Source organism: Coregonus clupeaformis, unplaced genomic scaffold (assembly GCF_020615455.1).
Source record: "Coregonus clupeaformis isolate EN_2021a unplaced genomic scaffold, ASM2061545v1 scaf1838, whole genome shotgun sequence".
Taxonomy (NCBI): Eukaryota; Metazoa; Chordata; class Actinopteri; order Salmoniformes; family Salmonidae; genus Coregonus; species Coregonus clupeaformis.
The window spans coordinates 44,084-72,024 of record NW_025535292.1 but is presented as its reverse complement, the minus strand read 5'-3'; the positions used below and the strand labels follow the sequence as shown (position 1 = coordinate 72,024).

The 27,941-nt window shown below is 43.9% G+C and overlaps 2 protein-coding genes across 2 annotated transcripts in view; one reads left to right on the top strand and one right to left on the bottom strand.

Moving 5' to 3' along the window:
• LOC121555039 (receptor-type tyrosine-protein phosphatase-like N) overlaps positions 1–12,230 on the bottom strand; it is a gene marked incomplete at its 3' end in the record, with an annotated part of 47,416 nt that extends 35,186 nt beyond the window's left edge. Inside the window, exons 1-2 of the mRNA XM_045218831.1 lie at positions 11,934–12,230; positions 7,321–7,371 (exon numbers count right to left, since the gene is read on the bottom strand). Of these exons, the coding sequence (XP_045074766.1) occupies positions 7,321–7,371; positions 11,934–12,009 (127 nt within the window). The remainder of the gene's footprint in view (positions 1–7,320; positions 7,372–11,933) is intronic.
• A 5,179-nt stretch (positions 12,231–17,409) lies between these two features.
• On the top strand, positions 17,410–17,851 carry LOC121555195 (tubulin alpha chain-like). The gene is made up of 2 exons (XM_041869035.2): positions 17,410–17,530; positions 17,714–17,851. The coding sequence occupies exons 1-2, from the start codon at positions 17,410–17,412 to the stop codon at positions 17,824–17,826; spliced, it is 234 nt and encodes a 77-aa protein (XP_041724969.1). The 3' UTR covers positions 17,827–17,851.
• Positions 17,852–27,941: the final 10,090 nt, after the last annotated feature.

The window sequence follows — 27,941 nt, the reverse complement described above, 5'->3', positions numbered from 1 at the left end:
CTCAACATACTAGAGTCCCAAGAGCCAGGGCGTGACAACATGGCAGTGAACGCACTCAAAGAAAAAGCCCACAGAGCATTGTATGCAATAAAAAGGAAATTATTCCAAATCAATATCCCAATTAGAATTTGGACCAAAATATTTCACAGCGTAATCCTACCAATAGCTCTTTACGGAAGTGAGGTTTGGGGGCCACTCAATAACATTTACATTTTAGTCATTTAAACTGGACAAACATCCAATTGAAGCCCTACATGCAGAATTCTGTCAGAAAATTCCACAAGTCCAAAGAAATACACTAACTAATGCATGTAGGGCAGAATTGGATCGCTTTCCAGTGGTAATGAAAGTACAAAAAATATCATTAACATTTTGGCTACACCTAAATTCAAGTCCAAATTCAAGTCTCCAATTTAAAGCACTTCAAACCCAAGAGCTGAGCCCAGAAACGAGCCCTCTCAGTCAGCTGGTGTTGGACCTAACCAACCAAGCTGACACAAGCACTGCTTCAAAAGAAACAATTCCAATGAACAAAATCATGAACCAATCAAAGGATTCATATTTACAACATTGGAAAAACGAAACAAAATCCCAAAGCCGACTAAATTGCTATGTGGCTCTGAACAGAGAATATGAATTGGATGACTATCTCTACTTTATCAGAGATAACAAGCAGAGACAGATCCTTACCAAATACAGGCTGAGTGACCACCAATTGGCAATAGAAACCGGCAGACATAAAAAGACATGGCTACCCAAAGAGGGGCGTGTATGTGGTCACTGCACGACAGGGGAGGTAGAAACAGAGATGCACTTTCTCCTTTACTGTGAAAAATATTCTTCACTAAGAGATTCATTATTCACAGAAATTTCTACATTTATTCCAAATTGTAACTTATTAAACCCAGATGAAAAACAAAAAATAGTCATGGGGGAAAGAGCAATGGCTCCTCTTGCAGCCACATATGTATTTGCCTGCCATAGCCTGAGGGACACTGAATAATTACATCTGCATAGTAAGCAGTAACTTACTTATAATTAGTATTATTGTTATTATTATTATTATTATTATTATTAATGGTGGTGTGATTATTATTCTAAATAGTAGTGGTACGGGTAGTAGGGGTGATGGTAATGATATCAGTTTAATGATGGTGGTGGTAGTAGTAGTAGTAATGATGATGGTAGTTGGGGTGATGGTAATAATATCAGTTTAATGATGGTGGTGGTGGTGGTAGTAGTAATGATGATGGTAGTTGTAGTACTGATGTAATGGTGAGGATGACAGTTAGTTAGTTATAAGTTAGTTCTAGTTTCATTTTCCATGTTTAGCCTTTTCTATTTATTATATTTCTACTACTGACTGTTAACATTTTTTTTTTTTTTTTTTGTTTGTATTATTATTTGCTACCATTTTATATTCTTCTTCTTTATTCTTCATTATTTGATTACAATGTATATTGTACACATTGTTGCTTTGGTAATATCGATGCAATGTTTTTCATGCCAATAAAGCAGCTTGAATTTGAGAGAGAGAGACAGAGATCGAGAAAAAGAAAGAGAGAGAGAGAGAGAGAGAGATATTGTGGGGGTGTTGACCCAGCTGCCTGGCTGCCATCTGCCTGATGATGTCACCGTTGCCATAGAAACAATACGTAGTAGTAGTGGGATGGGGCTCTGGTGAGGCTGAGGAGAGGCAGGGACGGAGGTGACGGAGAGAAGGAGGGGAGTGACGGAGGGAGTGACGGAGAGAGTGACGGAGATAGGAGAAGGAGATGTGGCCTGTGTGTGTCTACCCTTCCCTCAAACACCTACGGCAATAAACACACACACACCCCCCAATGCACTTATTACCACAATAACTACCTCTGGCACACACACAGACAACACACAGACAACACACAGACAACACACAGACAACACACAGAATGGTAACACACAGGGTACTATCAGTGCCGGTCAATCTCTATGCTGAAACACATACATGTACACATGTTAACTCAATCTCAGCCACTCACCCTATCCCACATACCTAAGCCTCCCTACCATAACAACGAGTCATAACCATGAATATATCATACATAACAAATACCCACGCAACATAACACTGAGCCAAGCTGCAGAGATAGATACATCCGCTCAACAGATCCAAAACAAACCAACAGTCTTAGCTATAGCTAGCTACGTAGCTGCAGTGAAGATAGGATGGAGATACATCTGCTTAACATATCTGAAGTAAACCAACAGTGGTTCCTATGTAGCTAAGGTTGTGTGTCTGTGGTATCTACTGTAGCTAGCTAAGGTTGTGTGTCTGTGGTATCTAGCTAGCTAAGGTTGTGTGTCTGTGTCTGTGGTACCTAGCTAGCTAAGGTTGTGTGTCTGTGGTACCTAGCTAGCTAAGGTTGTGTGTCTGTGGTACCTAGCTAGCTAAGGTTGTGTGTCTGTGGTATCTAGCTAGCTAAGGTTGTGTGTCTGTGGTATCTAGCTAGCTAAGGTTGTGTGTCTGTGGTATCTAGCTAGCTAAGGTTGTGTGTCTGTGGTATCTAGCTAGCTAAGGTTGTGTGTCTGTGGTATCTAGCTAGCTAAGGTTGTGTGTCTGTGGTATCTAGCTAGCTAAGGTTGTGTGTCTGTGTCTGTGGTATCTAGCTAGCTAAGGTTGTGTGTCTGTGGTATCTAGCTAGCTAAGGTTGTGTGTCTGTGGTATCTAGCTAGCTAAGGTTGTGTGTCTGTGTCTGTGGTATCTAGCTAGCTAAGGTTGTGTGTCTGTGGTATATAGCTAGCTAAGGTTGTGTGTCTGTGGTACCAAGCTAGCTAAGGTTGTGTGTCTGTGGTATCTAGCTAGCTAAGGTTGTGTGTCTGTGGTACCTAGCTAGCTAAGGTTGTGTGTCTGTGTCTGTGGTACCTAGCTAGCTACGTACTTGCAATTAGGAATGAGGAATGAGGATGGGACAGAGTGTAAATAATTCAGTTCTGTCGGTGGCTATGTGGCTATGTGTGTTATGGGTTAGGTCCTGCTGGGATGGTGTATGTGTGTGTGTGTGTGTGTGTGTGTGCGTGTGTGTATGTGTGTTTGCGTGCGTGCATGTGTGTGTGTGCTTGTTTGAGTGTGTTGTAGGTTTGGTCCTGCTGTTTAAATGGTGATGAGGAGGAGGAGTTTAAATGTGATGAGGCAGGAAGTGTGTGTATAATCAGGACAGGAGAGAGTTCTCGATTTGTGCTGTACTCTCGCATACCCCGAAAGCATCTGGTCAGCGTGGCGGTGGCACAGGAATCCTCATCTCTCCCAAGTGGACATTCTTTCTTTTCCCCCTGACCCATCTGTCTATCTCCTCATTTGAATTCCATGCTGTCACAGTCACTAGCCCATTCAAGCTTAACATCCTTGTCATTTATCGCCCTCCAGGTTCCCTTGGAGAGTTCATCAATGAGCTTGACGCCTTGATAAGTTACTTTCCTGAGGATGGCTCACCCCTCACAGTTCTGGGTGACTTTAACCTCCCTACGTCTGCATTTGACTCATTTCTCTCTGCCGACTTCTTTCCACTCCTTTCCTCTTTTGACCTCACCCTCTCACCGTCCCCCCTACTCACAAGGCAGGCAATATGCTTGACCTCATCTTTACTAGATGCTGTTCTTCTACTAATCTCACTGCAACTCCCCTCCAAGTCTCCAACCACTACTTTGTATCCTTTTCTCTCTCGCTCTCCTCCAACACTACTCACTCTGCCCTTACTCAGATGGTAATGTGCCGTCGCAATCTTCTCTCTCTCTCTCCCGCTACTCTCTTCTCTTCCATCCTATTATCTCTTCCCTCTGCTAAATCCTTCTCCCTCCGATCTCCTGATTCTGCCTCCTCAACCCTCCTCTCCTCCCTTTCTGCATCTTTTGACTCTCTATGTCCCCTATCCTCCCGGCCGACTCATTGTGAGCTCACAGAAGAGGGCTCCGGGCAGCCGAGCGGAAATGGAGGAAAACTAGACTCCCTGCGGACCTGTCATCTTTTCACTCCCTCCTCTCTACATTCTCTTCCTCTGTTTCCGCTGCTAAAGCCACTTTCTACCACTCTAAATTTCAAGCCTCTGCCTCTAAGCCTAGTAAGCTCTTTGCCACCTTCTCCTCCCTGCTGAATCCTCCTCCTCCTCCCCCTCCCTCCTCCCTCTCTGTGGATGACTTCGTCGACCATTTTGAAAAGAAGGTTGACGTCATCCGATCCTCATTTATTAAGTCAAATGACACCGCTGGTCCTGCTCACACTGCCCTACCCTATGCTTTGACTTCTTTCTCCCCTCTCTCTCCAGATGAAATCTTGCGACTTGTGACGGCCGGCCGCCCGCTTGTGACGACCTGCCCGCTTGACCCTATCCCCTCCTCTCTTCTCCAGACCATTTCCGGAGACCTTCTCCCTTACCTCACCCCGCTCATCAACTTATCCTTGACCGCTGGCCATGTCCCTTCAGTCTTCAAGAGAGCGAGAGTTGCACCCCTCCTCAAAAAACCTACACTCGATCCCTCCGATGTCAACAACTACAGACCAGTAGCCCTTCTTTCTTTTCTTTCCAAAACTCTTGAGCGTGCCGTCTCTAGCCAACTCTCCTGCTATCTCTCTCAGAATGACCTTCTTGATCCAAACCGGTCAGGTTTCAAGACTGGTCATTCAACTGAGACTGCTCTTCTCTGTGTCCCCGAGGCTCTCCGCACTGCTAAAGCTAACTCTCTCTCCTCTGCTCTTATCCTTCTAGACCTATCCGCTGCCAGTGATACTGTGAACCATCAGATCCTCCTCTACACCCTCTCTGAGTTGGGCATCTCCGGCGCTGCTCACTCTTGGATTGCGTCCTACCTGACAGGTCGCTCCTACCAGGTGGTGTGGCGAGAATCTGTCTCTGCACCACGTGCTCTCACCACTGGTGTCCCCCAGGGCTCAGTTCTAGGCCCTCTCCTATTCTCTCTATACACCAAGTCACTTGGCTCTGTCATATCCTCACATGGTCTCTCCTATCATTGCATGCAGACGACACACAATTAATTTTCTCCTTTCCCCCTTCTGATAACCAGGTGGCGAATCGCATCTCTGCATGTCTGGCAGACATATCATTGTGGATGTCGGATCACCACCTCAAGCTGAACCTCGACAAGATGGAGCTGCTCTTCCTCCCGGGGAAGGACTGCCCGCTCCATGATCTCGCCATCACGGTTGACAACTCCATTGTGTCCTCCTCCCAAAGTGTAAAGAACCTTGGCGTGACCCTGGACAACACCCTGTCGTTCTCCGCTAACATCAAAGCGGTGACCCGATCCTGCAGGTTCATGATCTACAACATTCGCAGAGTACGACCCTGCCTTACACAGGAAGCGGCACAGGTCCTAATCCAGGCACTTGTCATCTCCCGTCTGGATTACTGCAACTCGCTGTTGGCTGGGCTCCCTGCCTGTGCCATTAAACCCCTACAACTTATCCAGAACACTGCAGCCCGTCTGGTGTTCGACCTTCCCAAGTTCTCTCATGTCACCCCGCTTCTCCGCACACTCCACTGGCTTCCAGTTGAGGCTTGCATCTACTACAAGACCATGGTAATTGCCTACGGAGCTGTGAGGGGAACGGCACCTCCTTACCTTCAGGCTCTGATCAGACCCTACACCCAAATGAGGGCACTACGTTCATCCACCTCTGGCCTGCTAGCTCCCCTACCTCTACAGAAGCACAGTTCCCGCTCAGCCCAGTCAAAGCTATTTGCTGCTCTGGCACTCCAATGGTGGAACAAGCTCCCCTACGACGCCAGGACAGCGGAGTCACTGACCACCTTCCGGAGACACTTGAAACCCTACCTCTCTAAGGAATACCTGGAATAGTATAAAGTAATCCTTCTACCCCCCCCACCCCCCCCACCCCTCCATAAAAAAAAAAGTGGTCGTCCCACTGGCTATCATAAGTTGAATGCACCAATTTGTAAGCCGCTCTGGATAAGAGCGTCTGCTAAATGATGTAAATGTAAATGTAATTGTACTCTAGTAGGCTGTGATGTTAGAAATGAGATATGCCCTGTTTTAGATACAGAGGGGGTTTGGTGGGCGGGGTTTGGACACACTATTATTGTGGAATCAGGACAGGACCAATAAGGAAAGAGCTCACTCTAGCACTCAGCAGGCCCACTGAGATAAGTTTCATGTTTTATTGTCACACGCACAAGTACAGTGAAATGCCTTTCTTACTCCAAACACAACAATACAAAAAATTACATAACCAAAACACGATGAATAAAAACAAGAAATAAGAAGCTATAAAAGTATGTGGACACCTGCTCGTCGAACATCTCATTCAAAAACCATGGGCATTAATATGGAGTCGGTCCCTCCCTTTGCTGCTATAACAGCCTCCACTCTTCTGGGAAGGCTTTCCACTAGATGTTGGAACAGCACTGCGGGGGACTTGCTTCCATTCGGCCACAACAGCATTGGTGAGATCAGGCGCTGATGTTGGGCGATTAGGCCTGGCTCGCAGTCGGCGTTCCATTTCATCCCAAAGGTGTTCGATGGGGTTCAGGTCAGGGCTCTGTACAGGCCAGTCAAGTTCGTCCACACCGATCTCGACAAACCATTTCTGTATGGACCTCGCTTTGTGCACGGGGGCACTGTCATGCTGAAACAGGAAAGGGCCTTCCCGAAACGGTTGCCACAGAGTTGGAAGCACAGAATCGTCTAGAATGTCATTGTTGACCACTTACATTTCAGTCATTTAGCAGACACTCTTATCCAGAGCGACTTACTTTTTTTTTTTTCATACTGGCCCCCCGTGGGAATCGAACCCACAACCCTGGCGTTGCAAACGCCATGCTCTACCAACTGAGCTACATCCCTGCCGGCCATTCCCTCCCCTACCCTGGACCAATTGTGCGCCGCCCCATGGGTCTCCCGGTCGCGGCCGGCTACGACAGAGCCTGGATTCGAACCAGGATCTCTAGGTGGCACAGCTAGCACTGCGATGCAGCGCCTTAGACCACTGCGCCACTCGGGAGCACTCTTAATGTTTGAGCTTCTTTTTTGTAAACGTGCATGTCAGGAATGGCGTTTTTAGTGAGACCCCAGGAGATGCAGAGGGGATTCAGTTTGGCATATAAACTGGACATGCTACTATGGAATCAGGATGCAATATACAGTAGGTTTGGGAGAAGGACATAGAGAGGGGTTGGATGTGGTGGGGGGGGCAGGATAACCTGGGCTCACTGACTGGCGCTGACATGGTAAGCCTTATCTGGGCCAAATGTGTGTTACTCTCTAGGAGATACCGATCGCAGGGTAGGAGGGATAGGACAGGATACTCACCGTCAGAGCAGAACTGTTCTCTGGAGCACAGCCTCCTCTCAAAAACACAACCTGAGGGAGGGGGGGGGAGAGAGAGAGAGAGAGAGAGAGAGAGAGAGAGAGAGAGAGAGAGAGAGAGAGAGAGAGAGAGAGAGAGAGAGAGAGAGAGAGAGAGAGAGAGAGAGAGAGAGAGAGAGAGAGAGAGAGAGAGAGAGAGAGAGAGAGAGAGAGAGAGAGAGAGAGAGAGAAGGATAGAGAGAAGGATAGAGATGGATAGAGATACATAGAGAAAGAGAGAGAGGGAGGGAGGGGAGAGAGGGATTAATAGCAGCTCTGCTAAAAACATTCATTGATTGAAAGGGACTAGATTATACCTGCTGATGGAAACTGTTACAGTAGATTCTAAAGGGACTAGATTATACCTGCTCTGATAATGTAAGCAGTAAACACATCACACACTCTGCTGTTAGTAACATCATGAAGCATCAGCTATCAGAGTAACACACCCAACTACATGTACCAGTTTGATCACATACAGTGTGTCAGTACAGTGGGCATCTAGCACGTGACATAACAGCAAACAGCATGATGTCCCTGTTCCTGTATCACATATTCACTCTGTCTCCCACTGTGGAAGAGAAGAAAGTGAATATGTCACACGGTCACAGGAAGTGTGTGTTGCTTTCTGTTATGTTGCATGTGTTAGAGAGAGGAGAGAGTGAGAGGCGAGAGAGAGAGCGAGGAGAGAGAGAGAGAGCGAGAGAGAGAGAGAGAGAGACAGAGACAGAGACAGAGAGAGACAGAGAGAGAGAGCTCAAAAACATTGCTCCTGCATTTTTAACAAAAAATATAGATTTATAGTTAGATAAAGTAGGATTTTTTGGCAGGGACATATACAGGATACTACCCTCCACAACATAACCTTCATTCCAAACCAAAACTCCAAACCTACAACCTGATTTTGGACGGAATTACCTGGAAAGCTTTCTACTACCAAGGATTACTATTCCCAAACTATACAGCAAATGCTCTGGCAAACAAAGAGAAACCTGAAAACACCATCCAACCTGGAACTGAGTGAGTAATGTTTAGTATGAAGCTATTTTTCACTTTCAAAAACCAAGAAGAAAAATACATTACAATGATATATTTTACTTTATAAGGACTGAATGCTAAGGCTACCAAGCTTGCTAGTGCAAATAGATACAATTTCAATTAGCACTGACGTGTGAAGTGAGAGGTGTCAAAGCCCTTGAGCCCAACAATGGCAGCAGAGTTGCACAGTCTACCCCAACCAAATGGAGAGGCCTTAGAAGCAGCCCCCTCTGAATGTACCCTCTGAATGTAAAAAACAACAAGACACGAAAAGAGTACAAAATAAACTTATTTTGGGGAATCAGGAGACACTTTTTGCTGATTTTTATAAAAATGGGAACATAAGCAACCTTATCTTCCACACACACCATCCCCTGGCATGGCACAGTGCTATACTAGCACACTACCCCTCTGCAAAAAACACACACATTTCTTTCCACAGGGCCGTGGGGTGAGACAGGGATGCAGTTTGAGCCCCACCCTCTTCAACATATATATCAACGAATTGGCGAGGGCACTAGAACAGTCTGCAGCACCCGGCCTCACCCTACTAGAATCTGTAGTCAAATGTCTACTGTTTGCTGATGATCTGTCACCAACCAAGGAGGGCCTACAGCAGCACCTAGATCTTCTGCACAGATTCTGTCAGACCTGTGCCCTGACAGTAAATGAGAGACAGACAGAGAGAGACAGAGAGAGAGAGAGAGAGAGAGAGGGCCCTGACAGTACATCTCAGTAAGACAAAAATAATGGTGTTCCAAAAAAGGTCCAGTTGCCAGGACCACAAATACAAATTCCATCTAGACACCGTTGCCCTAGAGCACACAAAAAACTATACATACCTCGGCCTAAAACATCAGCGCCACAACTAACTTCAACAAAGCTGTGAACGATCTGAGAGACAAGGCAAGAAGGGCCTTCTATGCCATCAAAAGGAACATACAATTTGACATACCAATTAGGATCTGGCTAAAAATACTTGAATCAGTTATAGAACCCATTGCCCTTTATGGTTGTGAGGTCTGGGGTCCGCTCACCAACCAAGAATTCACAAAATGGGACAAACACCAAATTGAGACTCTGCATGCAGAATTCTGCAAAAACATCCTCCATGTACAATGTTAAACACCAAATAATGCATGCAGAGCAGAATTAGGCTAATACCCGCTAATTATCAAAAACCAGAAAAGAGCCATTAAATTCTATAACCACTTAAAAGGAAGCGATTCCCAAACCTTCCATAACAAAGCCATCACCTACAGAGAGATGAACTTGGAGAAGAGTCCCCTAAGTAAGCTGATCCTGGGGCTCTGTTCACAAACACAAACAGACCCCACAGAGCCTCAGGACAACAACAACAACACAATTAGACCCAACCAAATCATGAGAAAACAAAAAGAGAATTACTTGACACATTGGAAAGAACAAACAAAAAAACAGAGCAAACTAGAATGCTATTTGGCCCTAAACAGAGAGTACATAGTGGCAGAATACCTGACCACTGTGACTGACCCAAACTTAAGGAAAGCTTTGACTATGTACAGACTCAGTGAGCATAGCCTTGCTATTGAGAAAGGCCGCCGTAGGTAGACCTGGCTCTCAAGACAGGCTATGTGCACACAGCCCACAAAATGAGGTGGAAACTGAGCTGCACTTCCTAACCTCCTGCCAAATGTATGACCATATTAGAAACACATATTTCCCTCAGATTACAGCGATCGACAAAGAATTTGAAAACAAACCCAATTTTGATAAACTCCCTTATCTACTGGGTGTAAAACCACAGTGTGCAATCACAGCTGCAAGATTTGTGACCTGTTGCCACAAGAAAAGGGCAACCAGTGAAGAACAAACACCATTGTAAATACAACCCATATTTATGTTTATTTATTTTCCCATTTGTACTTTAACTATTTGCACATTGTTACAACACTGTATATATACATAATATGACATTTGAAATGTCTTTATTCTTTTGAAACTTCTGAGTGCCAATAAAGCCCTTAAATTGAAATTGAATTGAGAGAGAGAGAGAGAGACAGACAGAGAGAGAGAAAGAGAAAGGGAGAGAGAGAGGCAGAGAGAGAGAGAGAGCAAAAGAGACAGCGAGGGAGAGAGGAAGAGAGAGAGAGAGAGAGAGAGAGAGAGAGAGAGAGAGAGGCAGAGAAAGAGAGGCAGAGGAGAGAGGCAGAGAGCGAGAGAGCGAGAGAGAGAGAGAGAGAGAGAGACAACAGAGACAGAGTAATTGTCTTATAAAATAAATATGAGAAGACAGAGATAGGAAAAAATAAGGATAACAGGGGGACATTCCCTGTACATTCACGGTGTTCGTTCCCTGTACATTCAGGGTATACAGTTGCTTATTTAGTGTTCAGAGGATGCTTCGAAGGGGGAGATGTACACTTTTGTTTTTATCCACATTCACATAATGCTAGATGCACTTCAGCATACAAAACACACACAAAGGATGAAGGGATATTATAATTAGCCCTGTAGGGCCAAGCCTATGGAAAGTGCTGACAGCATATTCCACCACATAACAGAGAAACAGGGAGATGGAACACATATTCCGTAAATGATGGTTAGTGACAAATTAATTCCTGTTGGAGTCAAACAGGGAACACAGCCATTTAATGGCCGACTAACTGCTTACCTCATGCTGATGAATAATGTTACACAATGAAACAGATCCCTGAACTTTCACCTTTAGAACACCAAGTACCCATGGTAACTGGCTGAGATGAGCGAGAGACCATTATGAAGCCTCTGAGTCAGAATAATGCTCATTGTGGAACTAAATAGCGTGACGGGGGGCGGAGGGGGGGAGGTGAGGAGAGAGGTAAAAACAGGGGAGTGGAGACCAGGGTTTGCCGAGAGGAGAGAGATGGAGGCAGGAGAGTACACAATGAACAGGCAAGCCGTGGCCTATTCGCTCTCCGTGGTCCTGAAATCCATTAACCTCCTGCAGGTGGAAAGCCTACCGCAAACTCTAAGCTATAGCTAAAGCTTTTATTTTGTAATGCGAATAGATTTTTTTTTTACTTTCTTCACTTTTACTTTTCAACAGTGAACTGTGGTTATTTACACAACTTAACTGAAAAAATATGACATGCTCACCCTAGTCAAACTAAAAACGCATCAAAATATATGACGTCGGGCAAACCGCCTTTAATTCACGATTTTACAGCTAGCTAGCTACCTTATGTATTTTAGTAAATCAATTGAATGTCTAGCTGTTAATTGAAGTTAAAAAAACCTAAACATGTATTTTCTCAATATCAACCCATGACCAAAAATCATCTTCCCTATCAGATGTATTTCATTACTTCGATGCAATGTAATAACATCCACACCTCGCAGATCTTTGAAGTAAACAGAAAAGACTACCGAATTATCAATTTCTCTATAGTGCGGACCTCATTCCAAACACTGCTTCACTACCTCCCAGTGATGGTTCCCTTCTACCGGGGGCGGTGCCTCTTCTCTTCTCTTACCCTCCACTGAAACAACATGCTCCCGACACTCCACCATCATCTTACCGTATCTGCTTGACATCCCAAGATGGTACAACACCGTCATGAAAAACAACGCTCTCCATAGCTTCGGGTGCTTCATTTTAGACAGACCTAAAACCTAAAAGATGTAAGCTTCACGATTCAATTCCGGCCCTTTGGACTCTATTCAAATCCCCATGTTGTTTCACGGAGCTGCGACCAGACCTATATCCAGCTGGATTCACGCCAGGTAACGGAAACCAAACCTTGGCTAAAGTGCAATAACTGTGGGTTTGAGCTAAAGGGGAGGGAAACACACACACACACATATGACACACGGCAATCCAAAACCTGGAAATCCTGGAGCGGATTGGGAGCGGGTATCTCTCAATTCCTCCTTGTGTTAGTCTCTTCCCTCCCGCAATATATCTTTGGTGGGGTCCCGCAATGACGTCACCAAAGGACCCTGTTGATTTTCAAGATGTTTGCAGCGGAAAAGAAAGCACAGTGGGCCAATGGTAGTGAGAGCTGCCTCTGTCTCAGAGATAGAGGAGAACAAGCAAAGACAAGGGTGTGGAACAGAGGATGTTAACAATGCCATTGATTTATGGTCAATGTTGGTTCTTCCATCTGATTCGGATAGAAAATACCCATTTAACCGTTTCTTGAACAGCAGTTTTGGGGGCCACTTTTAGTTTAGGGTTGGTGTAGAAACCTAAGTGTTGCTATGGTGGGTTATTACAGTGGGGGGAAAAAGTATTTAGTCAGCCACCAATTGTGCAAGTTCTCCAACTTAAAAAGATGATAGAGGCCTGTAATTTTCATCATAGGTACACGTCAACTATGACAGACAAAATGAGAAAAATAAATCCAGAAAATCACATTATCGGATTTTTTATGAATTTATTTGCAAATTATGGTGGAAAATAAGTATTTGGTCAATAACAAAAATGTCTCAATACTTTTGTTATATACCCATTGTTGGCAATGACACAGATGAAACGTTTTCTGTAAGTCTTCACAAGGTTTTCACACACTGTTGCTGGTATTTTGGCCCATTCCACCATGCAGATATCCTCTAGAGCAGTGATGTTTTGGGGCTGTCGCTAGGCAACACGGACTTTCAACTCCCTCCAAAGATTTTCTATGGGGTTGAGATCTGGAGACTGGCTAGGCCACTCCAGGACCTTGAAATGCTTCTCACGAAGCCACTCCTTCGTTGCCCGGGCGGTGTGTTTGGGATCATTGTCATGCTGAAAGACCCAGCCACGTTTCATCTTCAATGCCCTTGCTGATGGAAGGAGGTTTTCACTCAAAATCTCACGATACATGGCCCCATTCATTCTTTCCTTTACACGGATCAGTCATTCTGGTCCCTTTGCAGAAAAACAGCCCCAAAGCATGATGTTTCCACCCCCATGCTTCACAGTAGGTATGGTGTTCTTTGGATGCAACTCAGCATTCTTTGTCCTCCAAACACGACGGGTTGAGTTTTTACCAAAAAGTTATATTTTGGTTTCATCTGACCATATGACATTCTCCCAATCCTCTTCTGGATCATCCAAATGCACTCTAGCAAACTTCAGACGGGCCTGGACATGTACTGGCTTAAGCAGGGGGACACGTCTGGCACTGCAGGATTTGATTCCCTGGCGGCGTAGTGTGTTACTGATGGTAGGTTTTGTTACTTAGATCCCAGCTCTCTGCAGGTCATTCACTAGGTCCCCCCGTGTGGTTCTGGGATTTTTGCTCACCGTTCTTGTGATCATTTTGACCTCACGGGGTGAGATCTTGCATGGAGCCCCAGATCGAGGGAGATTATCAGTGGTCTTGTATGTCTTCCATTTCCTAATAATTGCTCCCACAGTTGATTTCTTCAAACCAAGCTGCTTACCTATTGCAGATTCAGTCTTCCCAGCCTGGTGCAGGTCTACAATTTTGTTTCTGGTGTCCTTTGACAGCTCTTTGGTCTTGGCCATAGTGGAGTTTGGAGTGTGACTGTTTGAGGTTGTGGACAGGTGTCTTTTATACTGATAACAATTTCAAACAGGTGCCATAAATACAGGTAACGAGTGGAGGACAGAGGAGCCTCTTATAGAAGAAGTTACAGGTCTGTGAGAGCCAGAAATCTTGCTTGTTTGTAGGTGACCAAATACTTATTTTCCACCATAATTTGCAAATACATTTTTTTCTCTCAATTTGTCTGTCATAGTTGACGTGTACCTATGATGAAAATTACAGGCCTCTCTCATCTTTTTAAGTGGGAGAACTTGCACAATTAGTGGCTGACTAAATACTTTTTTTTCCCCCACTGTATATGTAGAAACCTAAGTGTTGCTATGGTGGGTTATTATATGTTTTAATGTGTGTCAAGGGAGTTGCCCATATCCAGACAGGTGTAGGCTAAACTAATGCCCCCAGCATGACCAACATTCACCAGATGCAGAGGGACCCCTTTAAATCATGTTCAAATGAAAACAGGGCTATCACATCTACCCCTCCTCCAAGGGCCAAGTTAAAGTGACAGCGCTTAGATTTACCATTTCGTTAGGTTTGTTAACACAGAGCCCTAAATGTGAAGTGCTCAATGTGGGGGCATTTCCATGTGAAAGGAGGTAGTGTGGCATTTCCATGTGAAAGGACCCATGAGCGCCAACATGTGAAGTTCATAGCAGCATTTCAAATTTGGGCGTCAAATGAAAGCTAATATTCTATATTTGAAAGAAATTAAGGCATATATACACTTTTCCACCATTTTCCATCGTAAAAATTAAAGTAAAAAGGCTTTGATGTCTGGTAAACCAGAGGTCTTCAAAAACATCTACCAGAAAACGTCTTAAAATGTATTAGAAATACATCAAAACACAATAACGTTGACCCCTGCCAACTAATATCAATACTTATATTTAGTTTAGGATACATTTTTCTGGCTTTAGTAATTTTAAGAAACATTTCCTTTTACCCAAAACCCACACATCTTTACAATATTTTCAAATTTCTCTCCCTCATGAGGGAGGATAATGAAAGTTCACAGAAGTAATCAGTAAAGGTAGACCTAGCAATTAGTTATAGTGTTTTTACTGATATACATTTTCTTAATGAATTATTAAGTGATTAAAAAAAAAAAAAAAAAATATTCGGTAATGGAATTTCTACAATTGAATTGGCTACAATGGGAAATCATAGTAGTCACAAACCACAGTTGGGTTCACAAGTTTGGACAGCACATCACAGTACAGTAAAAACTAAAAGTAGATAATAGTTCAGTTCAGTACAGTACTGTAGAGCACACTAGAGTTGAGTCCACTATAATGTACTGTACTATACTCTACTCTACTCTGCTGTGTTGTACTATACTCTACTCTACTCTGCTGTACTGTACTATACTCTACTCTACTCTGCTGTGTTGTACTATACTCTACTCTACTCTGCTGTGTTGTACTATACTCTACTCTACTCTGCTGTGTTGTACTATACTCTACTCTACTCTGCTGTGTTGTACTATACTCTACTCTACTCTGCTGTGTTGTACTATACTCTACTCTACTCTGCTGTGTTGTACTATACTCTACTCTACTCTGCTGTGTTGTACTATACTCTACTCTACTCTGCTGTGTTGTACTACACTCTACTCTACTCTGCTGTGTTGTACTATACTCTACTCTACTCTGCTGTGTTGTACTATACTCTACTCTACTCTGCTGTGTTGTACTATACTCTACTCTACTCTGCTGTGTTGTACTATACTCTACTCTACTCTGCTGTGTTGTACTATACTCTACTCTACTCTGCTGTGTTGTACTATACTCTACTCTACTCTGCTGTGTTGTACTGTACTGAACTCTACTGTGCTGTACTCTACTGAGCTCTACTCTGATGTCCAAACTTTGAAACATAGACACCTATGATTGGTTCAGATTTGGTCCGCACCAACCAAATATGGTCTTGTTTTGGGGTGCAGAACTCATTACAATAATAGCCAGTGTGTAGAACAATAGCCGAATATGCCAAGGAGGATATTGTATATTTCTACTCTACGTTTGTGTTCCTACTCAGGATACATCACCATGAAGAGCACGACATTGCTATCATCATCATCATGCATTTCTGTGTAGTACAGATCAGGGACTCATGATGAAATGCCGTCACCATCATTCTGTTACCGGGTGTAAATCCACTAGTCCTTTTGCATAGAAGTTGTGAGGTTTGTTAAACTTTGAAAAATCAATGGTTTTTTGTTTGGGCATGCATTTTAATTGAAAAATCAGTCTCAGCGCAATTCCGTGATTGTGGAATTGCACAGGACTTTCCCTAGGCAGACGGTTGCCTCACACAATGTATCCAACGATACGGTCACTGCTGTTGCCTAGGGTTGGGTTTACCAGACCAGGGCCAGTTCCAGCCTGCTGTTGCCTAGGGTTGGGTTTACCAGACCAGGGCCAGTTCCAGCCTGCTGTTGCCTAGGGTTGGGTTTACCAGACCAGGGCCAGTTCCAGCCATAAGCGACATACGCGGTCGCTTAGGGCCTCCGACCGCTAGGGAGCTGTCATGCCAAATAATGCCCCCCCTCTGCAAAAAAAATAATATTTTCACAGGCAATAATAGACTGACATACTGAACTCTGGTGTGTGGAATAGAGAGGAGGTGGTTGCTGTGTGGGTGGGAGGTTCTGCCTGTCACTTGCTCTCAACAGGCAGCCAGTCTCAGAAGGGGGACTGGAAGAGGGGAGACTGTAAAGTCCAGGCACTGCTGCTCTCTTTGTTCTGAGTGTTTTTGCAGTGCCAGCGTTTTTAGTTCATCTGTGTATCTCACATATTATGTGGCCAGGATGAGAGAGCAATAAAAACGTTCTATCAGATAATGACAACAACAGTAGCTGTAGATGATGTAATGAAAAGTTGGAGGGTGGTTGGTAACGGAGGACATCAGGTGAATCCACGTCTGGCTGTTGGGCAGAACCCCAAGGTCCTGGAGAACAGGAGCAGAGATAAAGGGAACAGGATAGGAGACAAAGACGTAAACAAGCATTATCGGTTGATCAGGTATGTCAAAATACAGTTATTGTATGATTTAAATTTAAATTTAAATGTTCGATTAGACATACAATAATGTTAATGGAAAACAGAAAAGAAAGGATACCTGTCTGTAATTGATGACTTCAGAGGGGTTGATGAGGGAGGTAAGGGACGATGTCCCTGGAAATGATGAGAGAGAGGCGAGTTGTGAGAGGAAACTCTGGGGTGGCGTCATACACCTTAACAGTACCTACCGGAGGTTACTTAACGTGACCCAGTGGCGAGCCTTGAGATTTACTATTGCGTTGCACCCCCTTTTGCCCTCAGAACAGCCTACAAGGTGTCAAAAGAACAGCCTACAAGGTGCCAAAAGAACAGCCTACAAGGTGTCAAAAGAACAGCCTACAAGGTGTCAAAAGAACAGCCTACAAGGTGTCAAAAGAACAGCCTACAAGGTGTCAAAAGAACAGCCTACAAGGTGTCAAAAGATCCAGCCGGACGGACAGATGCCCAGCGATAAGCCCACACGTAACCTCGACGACTCCTTCACCACCTTCTTCAGCGCCACGGGCACCGGGAAGTACGTGCCCCGCGCCATCTTCGTCGACCTGGAGCCAACCGTTATCGGTAAGTCTTTTCACAGAAGCTTTTATCCTTTGAAAAACACTTCAACATTTACGACACACCTGCTAAAGCAAATCTCAGATGTGCCAGTACATTCCATTTATAAATGTGTACAGAACATCATCCACGGGTATCTAGTCTTCTCTCCAGGCCCATATAGAAAAATACTGTTTTCTCTTCCTCCAGATGAGGTGAGGACCGGTACCTATCGCCAGCTGTTCCACCCTGAGCAGCTGATCACTGGTAAGGAAGATGCTGCCAACAACTACGCCCGCGGTCACTACACCATCGGCAAGTAGATCATTGACTCCGTCCTGGACAAGATCCGTAAACTGGTAAGAATGCTTGAAGAATGAACTGTCAATTATGACAATTGGAGACTTGATTTGATAAACAAGAAGCTTTTCGTTCCATAACCCTCGTAACCCTGGGTTATTCCCGATATCAATTGATAACCGTTGAACCATGAAAATAAATGAAAAGGGGGGAGAGTAGACAGCCTTGTGGTACACCACTGTTGATGTTATAGTGAACAAAAATATAAACGCAACATGCAACAATTTCAAAGGTTTTACTAAGTTACAGTTCATATAAGGAAATCAGTTAGGCCCTAATCTACGGATTTCACATGACTGGAAATACAGATATGCACGTTGACATCAGCAAACCACTCACCCACACAACGCCATACACGCTGTCTGCCATCTGCCCGGTACAGATGAAATCGGGATTAATCCGTGAAGAGCACACTTCTCCAGCATGCTAGTGGCCATCGAAGGTGAGCATTTGCCCACTGAAGTTGGTTACAACGCCAAACTGCAGTCAGGTCAAGACCCTGGTGAGGACGACGAGCACACAGATGAGCTTCCTTGAGACAGTTTCTGACAGTTTGTGCAGAAATTCTTCGGTTGTGCAAACCCACAGTTTTATCAGCTGTCCGGGTGGCTGGTCTCAGATGATCCCGCAGGTGAAGAAGCCGGATGTGGAGGTCCTGGGCTGGCATGGTTTCTGCGGTTGTGAGGCTGGTTGGACGTACTGCCAAATTCTCTAAAACAACGTTTGAGGCGGCTTATGGTAGAGAAATGAACATTCAATTGTCTGGCAACAGCTCTGGTGGACCTTCCTGCAGTCAGCATGCCAATTGCACGCTCCCTCAAAACTTGAGACATCTGTGGCATTGTGTTGTGTGACAAAACTGCACATTTTAGAGTGGCCTTTTCTTGGCCCCAGCACAAGGTGCACCTGTGTAATGATCATGCTGTTTAATCATCTTCTTGACATGCCACACCTGTCAGGTGGATGGATTATCTTGGCAAATGAGAAATACTCAATAACAGGGATGTAAACAAATTTGTGCAAAACATTTGAGAGAAATAAACTTTTTGTGCACATGGAACATTTCTGGGATCTTTTATTACAGCTCAGATATATATCTTCAGAAAGTATTCACGCCCCTTGAATTTTTCTACATTTTGTTGTGTTACAGCCTGAATAAGAAATATTAAATTGAGATTTTTTTGCCACTGGCCTACACACAATACCCCATGATATAAAAGTGGAATTATGTTTTTCAATTTTTTTAACTAATTAATAAAAAAAATAAAGCTGAAATGTCTTGAGTTTGAGGCAAATCCAAGTACCACTCTTCATATTTTCAAGCATGGTGGTGGCTGCATCATGTTAGGGGTATGCTTGTCATCGGCAAGGACTAGGGAGTTTTTTAGGATAAAAATAAATGGAATAGAGCTAAGCACAGGCAAAATCCTAGAGGACCACTTGGTTCAGTCTGCTTTCCACCAGACACTGGGAGACAAATTCACCTTTCAGCAGGACAATAACCTAAAACCCAAGGCCAAATATACACTGGAGTTGCTTATCAAGATGACATTGAATATTTCTGAGTGGCCTAGTTACATTTTTGACTTAAACCAGCTTGAAAATTGCAGTCTAGCAATGATCAACAAATAACTTGAATAATTTTTAAAATAATAATGTTGTAAATATTGTACAATCTTAGAAAACGTACCCAGAAAGACTCACAGCTGTAATCGCTGCCAAAGGTGATTCTAACATGTATTACCTCGGGGGTGTGAGTACTTATATAAATGAGATATTTCTGTATTTCATTTTCAATACATTTGCAAAAATGTCTAAAAACATGTTTTCACTTTTTCATTATGGGGTATTGTGTGTAGATGGGTGAGAAAAAAATATATTTAGTCAATTTTGAATTCGGGCTGAAATAAGTCAAGTGGTATGAATACTAAAGGCACGTAAGTAATTTACCGCATGGTGATGTCACCATGTAAGGCCAAAACTCCATCCCACCAAAACAGCCTGTCTTCCACCCCCCCCAACCAAATCTCTCTTAGGGCCCCCAAGGTTAAAGCCGGCCCTGTAGGAGACCATGAATGTAAGATATCTGGCTGTTTATACAACTTGCATGGCTGCAGTTGCAGTGGCACCTAGTGTCTGGAAGTGTGTACTGCATTCTCATGCATCCAACTATTCTCACAAGTGTGCCAGAACCACAAGAGACTAGAGTTCAAATTTGAGCTGGAAAGTCAAGTCAGTCACTGATTGAAGTGTGATCATTTTCCTCCATTGTGAAATAAAACTGCAGAATGGTTTTGGGGTATAGACTATGATACTACAAGGCAGACTCTTGTAGCAGGTTGATGCTTCCAGGTTGGTGTGTGGACGAACACAAGCTGATTGATTATTACAAAGGATTATCTTAACCCATTCTCATCCTTGTACAATATTTAGTACAATATCAAAATGCGCCAAATAACAAATTCTGTTTGGTGTAAATACATTAAATGTGGTGTCAACATAGTTATTGCAAGGGTCTAGACAGAACACATTGACCTTGACATTATCTATTTTACCTCCAGTGTCAATCAAAGTTGGGATTTTGAGAACATTTGAAAAAAGTATAAAAATAATAAATAACAAAATACATTTCAGAATTAAATTGTTTAAAACCTACAAGATGGTAGCTCTCCAAGACCAGGGTTGGAGTTAAAACCTACAACATGGTAGCTCTCCAAGACCAGGGTTGGAGTTAAAACCTACAAGATGGTAGCTCTCCAAGAACAGGGTTGGAGTTAAAACCTACAAGATGGTAGCTCTCCAAGAACAGGGTTGGAGTTAAAACCTACAAGATGGTAGCTCTCCAAGAACAGGGTTGGAGTTAAAACCTACAAGATGGTAGCTCTCCAAGAACAGGGTTGGAGTTAAAACCTACAAGATGGTAGCTCTCCAGGAACAGGGTTGGAGAGCCCTGACCTATGTGGATAGGACTACATTGAAATGTTTCATACAGAAGAAATTGATAAAATAATATGAAATGGATAACCATGGTAGCCATGTAGGGAACAGTTTGGAGATAATGGGAGAATTATTAGAATAAAGATGAGTAAACAACATTTATGGAAGCCCTAAAGTCCAAAGCTAAAAAATATATAGTTGTTGAGCGACTTAGTATCTTGTTTGGTATTTTATTAGGATCCCCGTTAGCTGTTGCAAACGCCGCAGCTACTCTTCCTGGGGTCAACACAAAACATGAAACATGACATAATACAGAACATTAATAGACAAGAAAAGTTCAAGAATGACTTAATTGTTCTTTTGTCTAATTAGTTATGCAGCTTGCCAGACCATGTAAACGGTTGCTGCAGCCATTCATTCACTGGTTCCATCCATTTATATGATCATTCATTACATTTGACATTTTTAGTCATTTAGCAGACGCTCTTATCCAGAGCGACTTACAGTTAGTGGATTCATCTTAAGAGGTGGGACAAACCACACATCACAGGCATAGAAAGTAAATTTTTCCTCAATAAACGTAGCTATCAGTAGAGTCCGAGCAGAGCTAGAAGGACAGCCTAAATCATTTTCATTACTGTGACCCCACCCAGAGTAGCCTATATCTACTTTCTATCATTAGGATATCTAGCTTCTATTTTGAATGTCTTCACATTTATTAACCGATTTACATTTTAGTCATTTAGCAGACACTCTTATCCAGAGCAACTTACAGTTAGTGAGTGCATACATTACATTTTTTATACTGGCCCCCCCCGTGGCAAACGCCATGCTCTACCAACTGAGCTACATCCCTGCCGGCCATTCCCTCCCCTACCCTGGACAACGCTGGGCAGATTGTGCGCCGCCCCATGGGTCTCCCGGTCGTGGCCGGCTACGACAGAGCCTGGATTCGAACCAGGATCTCTAGTGACACAGCTAGCACTGCGATGCAGTGCCTTAGACCACTGCGCCACTCGGGAGACGTAGTGTTTCTATGTAGGCAGTATATAGGCTACTGTAAAATGTATTTTTGTTCTTCTTGGAATAGAAACATCATAATATTCTATAAATCTATTTATTGTGAGTGGGGTCACAGTAATTAAAAGAATAGTGATAAAGAATAATGATAAAGGAAATGAAAAATGCTAGGCAGAGCTTGTGGCAGAGCATGCCCAGAGCTCGTGGCAGAGCATGCCCAGAGCTCGTGGCAGAGCATGCCCAGAGCTCGTGGCAGAGCATGCCCAGAGCTCGTGGCAGAGACATTTTTATATAAAAAATGTATTATCGATATCAAAAGTTAGATTTTTTTATATAAAAAAATACATTTTCACAGCTAAAGTGAGGTGGGAAATACTCAATAGGATCTCTACTAACAATATGTATCCCATGTAGAGTGTATTGTATCATATTGAATTGCATTGTGGGCTATGGAGGGGGCGGAATGAAAAGCCAGCAGCAGGCCTGTGCGACATCATATTTGGTTAGAGAGACAGGTAGTAAGGTTCTCTTTCTATTGGAGGAGTGAAACTAATCATATTAGACCCTACTGAGGTTCTCTTTCTATTGACCAATATTCTCAACATACCAAAGTCAACATAGTATTTTCTTCATTATTGGTCTTAAGGAATGTTTTTAAAACCATTTTTTATTTATTTATTTTTTTCTAAATTTGTTTATTGCCTTTTCTTCTTGGCACAATATAATTTTTTTTCCCTCATTACCATACGAATACTAGTGGATGTCCACTGGTCGCAAAAAACAAGAATTGATTTGGCAACTTAAACTTCTTCAATTCAACCATTATTTGAAAACACATGTACATTTGTGAACAGCCATCCACAACAACCACAATCCGTAAGGCGAAATTGCTAAATGAGAGAGCAGCAGCGTGAATAAAAAAATAAAAAATAAACATTTTATGAATCAAGTCATGTGAATACTTGTTCAAATGATCAGATCTTAATACATAACCATCAAAGGGAACCCACTCCCTACCAGCTGTCCTTCCTGTGGCTTGTAAATAGCTTGTAAATGCTGCTTTTTAGATTATGACTCATATGAAGTCACATTGCTGTTAAGATAAGATGGTCTGTGTGTCTTATACTGTCTTATGTCATGGATACATTTTTTTTCATATTGTTTAAGGTTTGGGGTATGTGGCATGAAAATAACCACAGGTCGTATGTTTGTTTGCAAGAATATCTTTGATGGCTTTATTTATGCTACGGTGACACATTCCCATGCAGTTGTAAAACTCTCTCTCTCTCTCTCTCTCTCTCTCTCTCTCTCTCTCTCTCTCTCTCTCTCGCCCATCCCTCCATTTTCCTTTCACACACCGTGACTCTCGTCTTGTGTGGTAGTTCACCTCCCTGGCATACGTGTATGTGTGTTTTGTGGGTTGCTCGGCAGCGGGTATGTGTTTTAGACCGATGACCCTCACCATGCCACCCACGTCCCTGACACCTCCGCCCACACACTGTGTCAAATGTCATGGCATTTCTACCATCTCTCTCTCTCTCTCTCTCTCTCTCTCTCTCTCTCTCTCTCTCTCTCTCTCTCTCTCTCTCTCTCTCTCTCTCTCCCTCTCTCTCTTATCTCTGTGACTGTCTCTGTCTCTCTCTCTCTCTGTCTTATCTCTGTGAATGTCTCTGTCTCTCTCTCTCTGTCTTGTCTCTGTGACTGTCTCTGTCTCTCTCTGTCTCTCTCTCCCCCCCTCAACCCCCCCCCTCTCTCGCTCTATCTCTCTTTCCTCCTCCCTCTTTCTCCCCACTTCCCCTACTCTACACGGCAAACATAACACAGGCTGGCAGTCTCACATTTCCCAGCATGTCATTCCCCCAAACCCCACCTGGTCCACATTCCGTAGGCCAAGGGTTCTTAAAGTGGGGTCAGCTTTTTTTTTACATTCATTTTTTTGTAGTTTGTATATTACTAACAACAACAACAACAGATTAAACTTATTTTGGATGTGTGGAATATGTTTAGGGGGTGTAATAGAATACGATACAATGTAATATTATTAATCTACAATTTATGTTCTTAACCCTGGGCATCATGGGCCTGGAAGGCTCACAGGGATATTGGTATCAACAGTACTGCACCAATTATATTATTGGTATCAACAGTACTGCACGAATACTTCTTGTATTCCCCCAAAAATGTTTTTTTTCCGTCTTCTCTCTGCCTGGCAAAATGTGTAGAATTGTAGGATATTAGCTTTAAAGCTGGTTATGTCCACGTAGAAGGACCCATGAGCACCAACATGTGAAGTTCATAGGAGCATGTCAAATTAGGTGTCAAATTAAATTGAAAGTCGAAATTAAGGTATACAGTGCCTTCGGAAATGTATTCAGACCCCTTGACTTGTTCCATATTTTTTTTAACGTTACAGCCTTATTCTAAAATTGATTAAAAAATAAATAATCCTCAGCAATCTACACACAATACCCCATAATGACAAAGCGAAAACAGGTTTTTAGAGTTTTTTGAATATATATATATTTTTTTGTTGACATGAACTGTCAACTGTGGGACCTTATATAGACAGGTGTGTGCCTTTCCAAATCATGTCCAATCAATTGAATTTACCACAGGTGGAGTCCAATCAAGTTGCAGAAACATCTCAAGGGTGATCAATGGTAACAGGATGCACCTGAGCTCAATTTCGAGTCTCATGTCAAAGGGTCTGAAAACGTATGTAAATAAGGTATTTCTGTTTTTTTATTTTTTTATTCATTTGCAAACATTTCTAAAAACCTGTTTTCGCGTTGTCATTATAGGGGTATCGTGTGTAGATTGCTGAGTATTTGTATTTATTTAATCAATTTTAGACTAAGGCTTTAACGTAACAAAATGTGGGAAAAGTCAAGGGGTCTGAATACTTTCCGAAGGCACTGTAGTGTACTACTCTTGACAGGAATAGGTTGTCATTTGGGACGTAGCCAGGTGTATTTTTACGTTGTTATGGTGAGATCAGAGATCATGTCTCCAGGGGGAAGTTCCTGTCCTTCAACGTATAAAAATCCATCTACCAGATGATAGTGATGATAGTGTGTTTTCAGTTTTAATGTAGGCAACATCTGTGCCACTGTTTTAGGGGATTCACAGTCAGGTCCCATTGAGAGGTAGCCTTAGCTTTTGGAATTAAGCAACACCATTTTAAACGTGATTTCTGACTTTTAAAGCAGGTTGCAAAACTCCTCCTTATTAGTGTCAGTACACAGCAAACATATATCCAATCCAGTGACTTCTTAGTGAGGTGTCCTAGTGTTGGGACTGATCCAATCCAATGATCCAATCCAATGATCCAATCCAATGATCCAATCCAATGATCCAATCCAATGATCCAATCCAATGATCCAAGCCTAAAATTATCCAGACTCAGCATCTTTGTCTTGGCAGTGAACTGGACAGGACAAGACAGGACAAGACATAGTGTGTGTGTCTGTGTGTGCATGTGTGTGTGTGTGTGTGTGTTCAGCCTGTCTGTCTGTTTGTCTGGCTGTCTGTCTGTCTCTGTCGTAACACTCCAGCGTCTTTCTTGGATGTGGGGCTGGCATTGGCCAAACAGCTTAACGGACACGAGGCTCTCTGCCAGAGTTTAAAGGAAGCTGGTGCCTGGGTTAACTCCCTAGCCTACAGCAGGTCACTGTAGGCTAGGGAGACACAGCAGGTCACTGTAGGCTAGGGAGACACAGCAGGTCACTGTAGGCTAGGGAGACACAGCAGGTCACTGTAGGCTAGGGAGACACAGCAGGTCACTATAGGCTAGGGAGACACAGCAGGGAGACACAGCAGGTCACTATAGGCTAGGGAGACACAGCAGGGAGACACAGCAGGTCACTATAGGCTAGGGAGACACAGCAGGGAGACACAGCAGGTCACTATAGGCTAGGGAGACACAGCAGGGAGACACAGCAGGTCACTATAGGCTAGGGAGACACAGCAGGTCACTGTAGGCTAGGGAGACACAGCAGGTCACTGTAGGCTAGGGAGACACAGCAGGTCACTGTAGGCTAGGGAGACACAGCAGGTCACTGTAGGCTAGGGAGACACAGCAGGTCACTGTAGGCTAGGGAGACACAGCAGGTCACTATAGGCTAGGGAGACACAGCAGGTCACTATAGGCTAGGGAGACACAGCAGGTCACTATAGGCTAGGGAGACACAGCAGGTCACTGTAGGCTAGGGAGACACAGCAGGTCACTGTAGGCTAGGGAGACACAGCAGGTCACTATAGGCTAGGGAGACACAGCAGGTCACTGTAGGCTAGGGGAGACACAGCAGGTCACTATAGGCTAGGGAGACACAGCAGGTCACTGTAGGCTAGGGAGACACAGCAGGTCACTGTAGGCTAGGGAGACACAGCAGGTCACTATAGGCTAGGGAGACACAGCAGGTCACTATAGGCTAGGGAGACACAGCTCTGGTGTTAATTCCACAGAAATAGAATCCATAGAACGGGCCTCCCCATTCAAGTCAATGATGGCATAATGGATGGACTGGCAGCCATTTTCAGTGTACCCATGAGTTACCGTCAAGGACAAAGAGGTCATGGGACTATTGCAATGGCTGGTGCATGTTACCGTCAAGGACAAAGAGGTCATAGGACTATTGTAATGGCTGGTGCATGTTACCGTCAAGAGGCCTAGTGCTAACTCGCGATACTGTTAATAACCAGGAATGCCTTTTGACTTGTACACGTTCTATTCCAACTCAGTGTCCCCTAGAGCTGCAGTGCTCCTTGCTTCAAGTTTAGTAGTATTACACATTTTCTAACTTGGAAATGAGGCTTGCCCTATAACTGTCAGCTTTACCCGCCATTTTCGCCCACAGTCCAATGTGTAAGAGATGAGACTGGAGGTTTATTTTCTGCTTCCTCTCTTAGGGTCCTGGGCCATGCAGTGACCTGAGTTCAGACTGATAGGCTAACAATAGCTGTGACACCAGCAGCTGAGCCGTACACACACACACACACACGCACACACACACAGAGACACACGCACACACACACACACACGCACACACACACACACACACACGCACACACACACGCACACGCACACACACACGCACACGCACACACACACACACACACACGCACACACACACACACACGCACACACACACACACAAGCAGACGCAGACACACACACACACGCACACACACACACGCACACACACACACACACACACGCACACACACACACACACGCACACACACACACACGCACACACACACGCAAACGCACGCACACACACACACGCACACACACACACGCACACGCACACACACACGCACACGCACACACACACACACACGCACACACACACACACACGCACACACACACACACACGCACACACACACACACAAGCAGACGCAGACACGAACACACACACACACACACATACACACACACAGAGACACACACACACACAGACACACACACACACAAGCAGCTTTTATGTGTGAAACATAATGGCACATTTGTATGGGCATGTGACGTCATCATTCCTAATCTTTTAGATGATTTTTCTATGACAGGTCTCCACCCTCTTACCAACTGGTCAGACTTGCCTTATCATACTTCCAAGTCTCACGCGAGGAAGCTGGGAAGTGGAGGCTATTTAGACTCAGACTGTAGTCAGATGGTATCTGTGTATCATCAGGTCACACCACAGAGAGAGAGCCGGGACTCATCAGGGCTCAGGGCCAGAGAGTGGCCCACTGGTGACTCACCAGTCTGGGTCTCCTGATCTACCCTAATCTCAAATCACTGGATGGTGTCTTTACTAGGTTGGACCGGAGCCACATATATATATAAAAAGTTCGGCCATATTCTCTACATTTTGGTGATATAATTTATAAGAGGTTTTAAGGCATTTTTGGCAGAATGAAATTGATGCAGTCAATCAATGCAAGATTAATAAAATTCACCAATAAATCGCTGGGTAGTCTAATAAATATTGCTATCAGGTTTTGCATCATTGTTTGCTGCCTCCAGCTATTCAGGGGATGAACTGTTTCAGTTTCACAGACCCAATAAGCGAATGAAAAAAAAAGGGCAGTGATTAGGACTCTACACAATCAATCTAGCT

Coding starts and splice junctions, on each gene's coding strand:
- LOC121555195 (XM_041869035.2), top strand. CDS start 17,410: ATGCCCAGCGATAAGCCCACACGTAACCTCGACGACTCCTTCACCACC. Junction 17,531..17,713: donor CCTGGAGCCAACCGTTATCG/GTAAGTCTTTTC, acceptor CTCTTCCTCCAG/ATGAGGTGAGGACCGGTACC.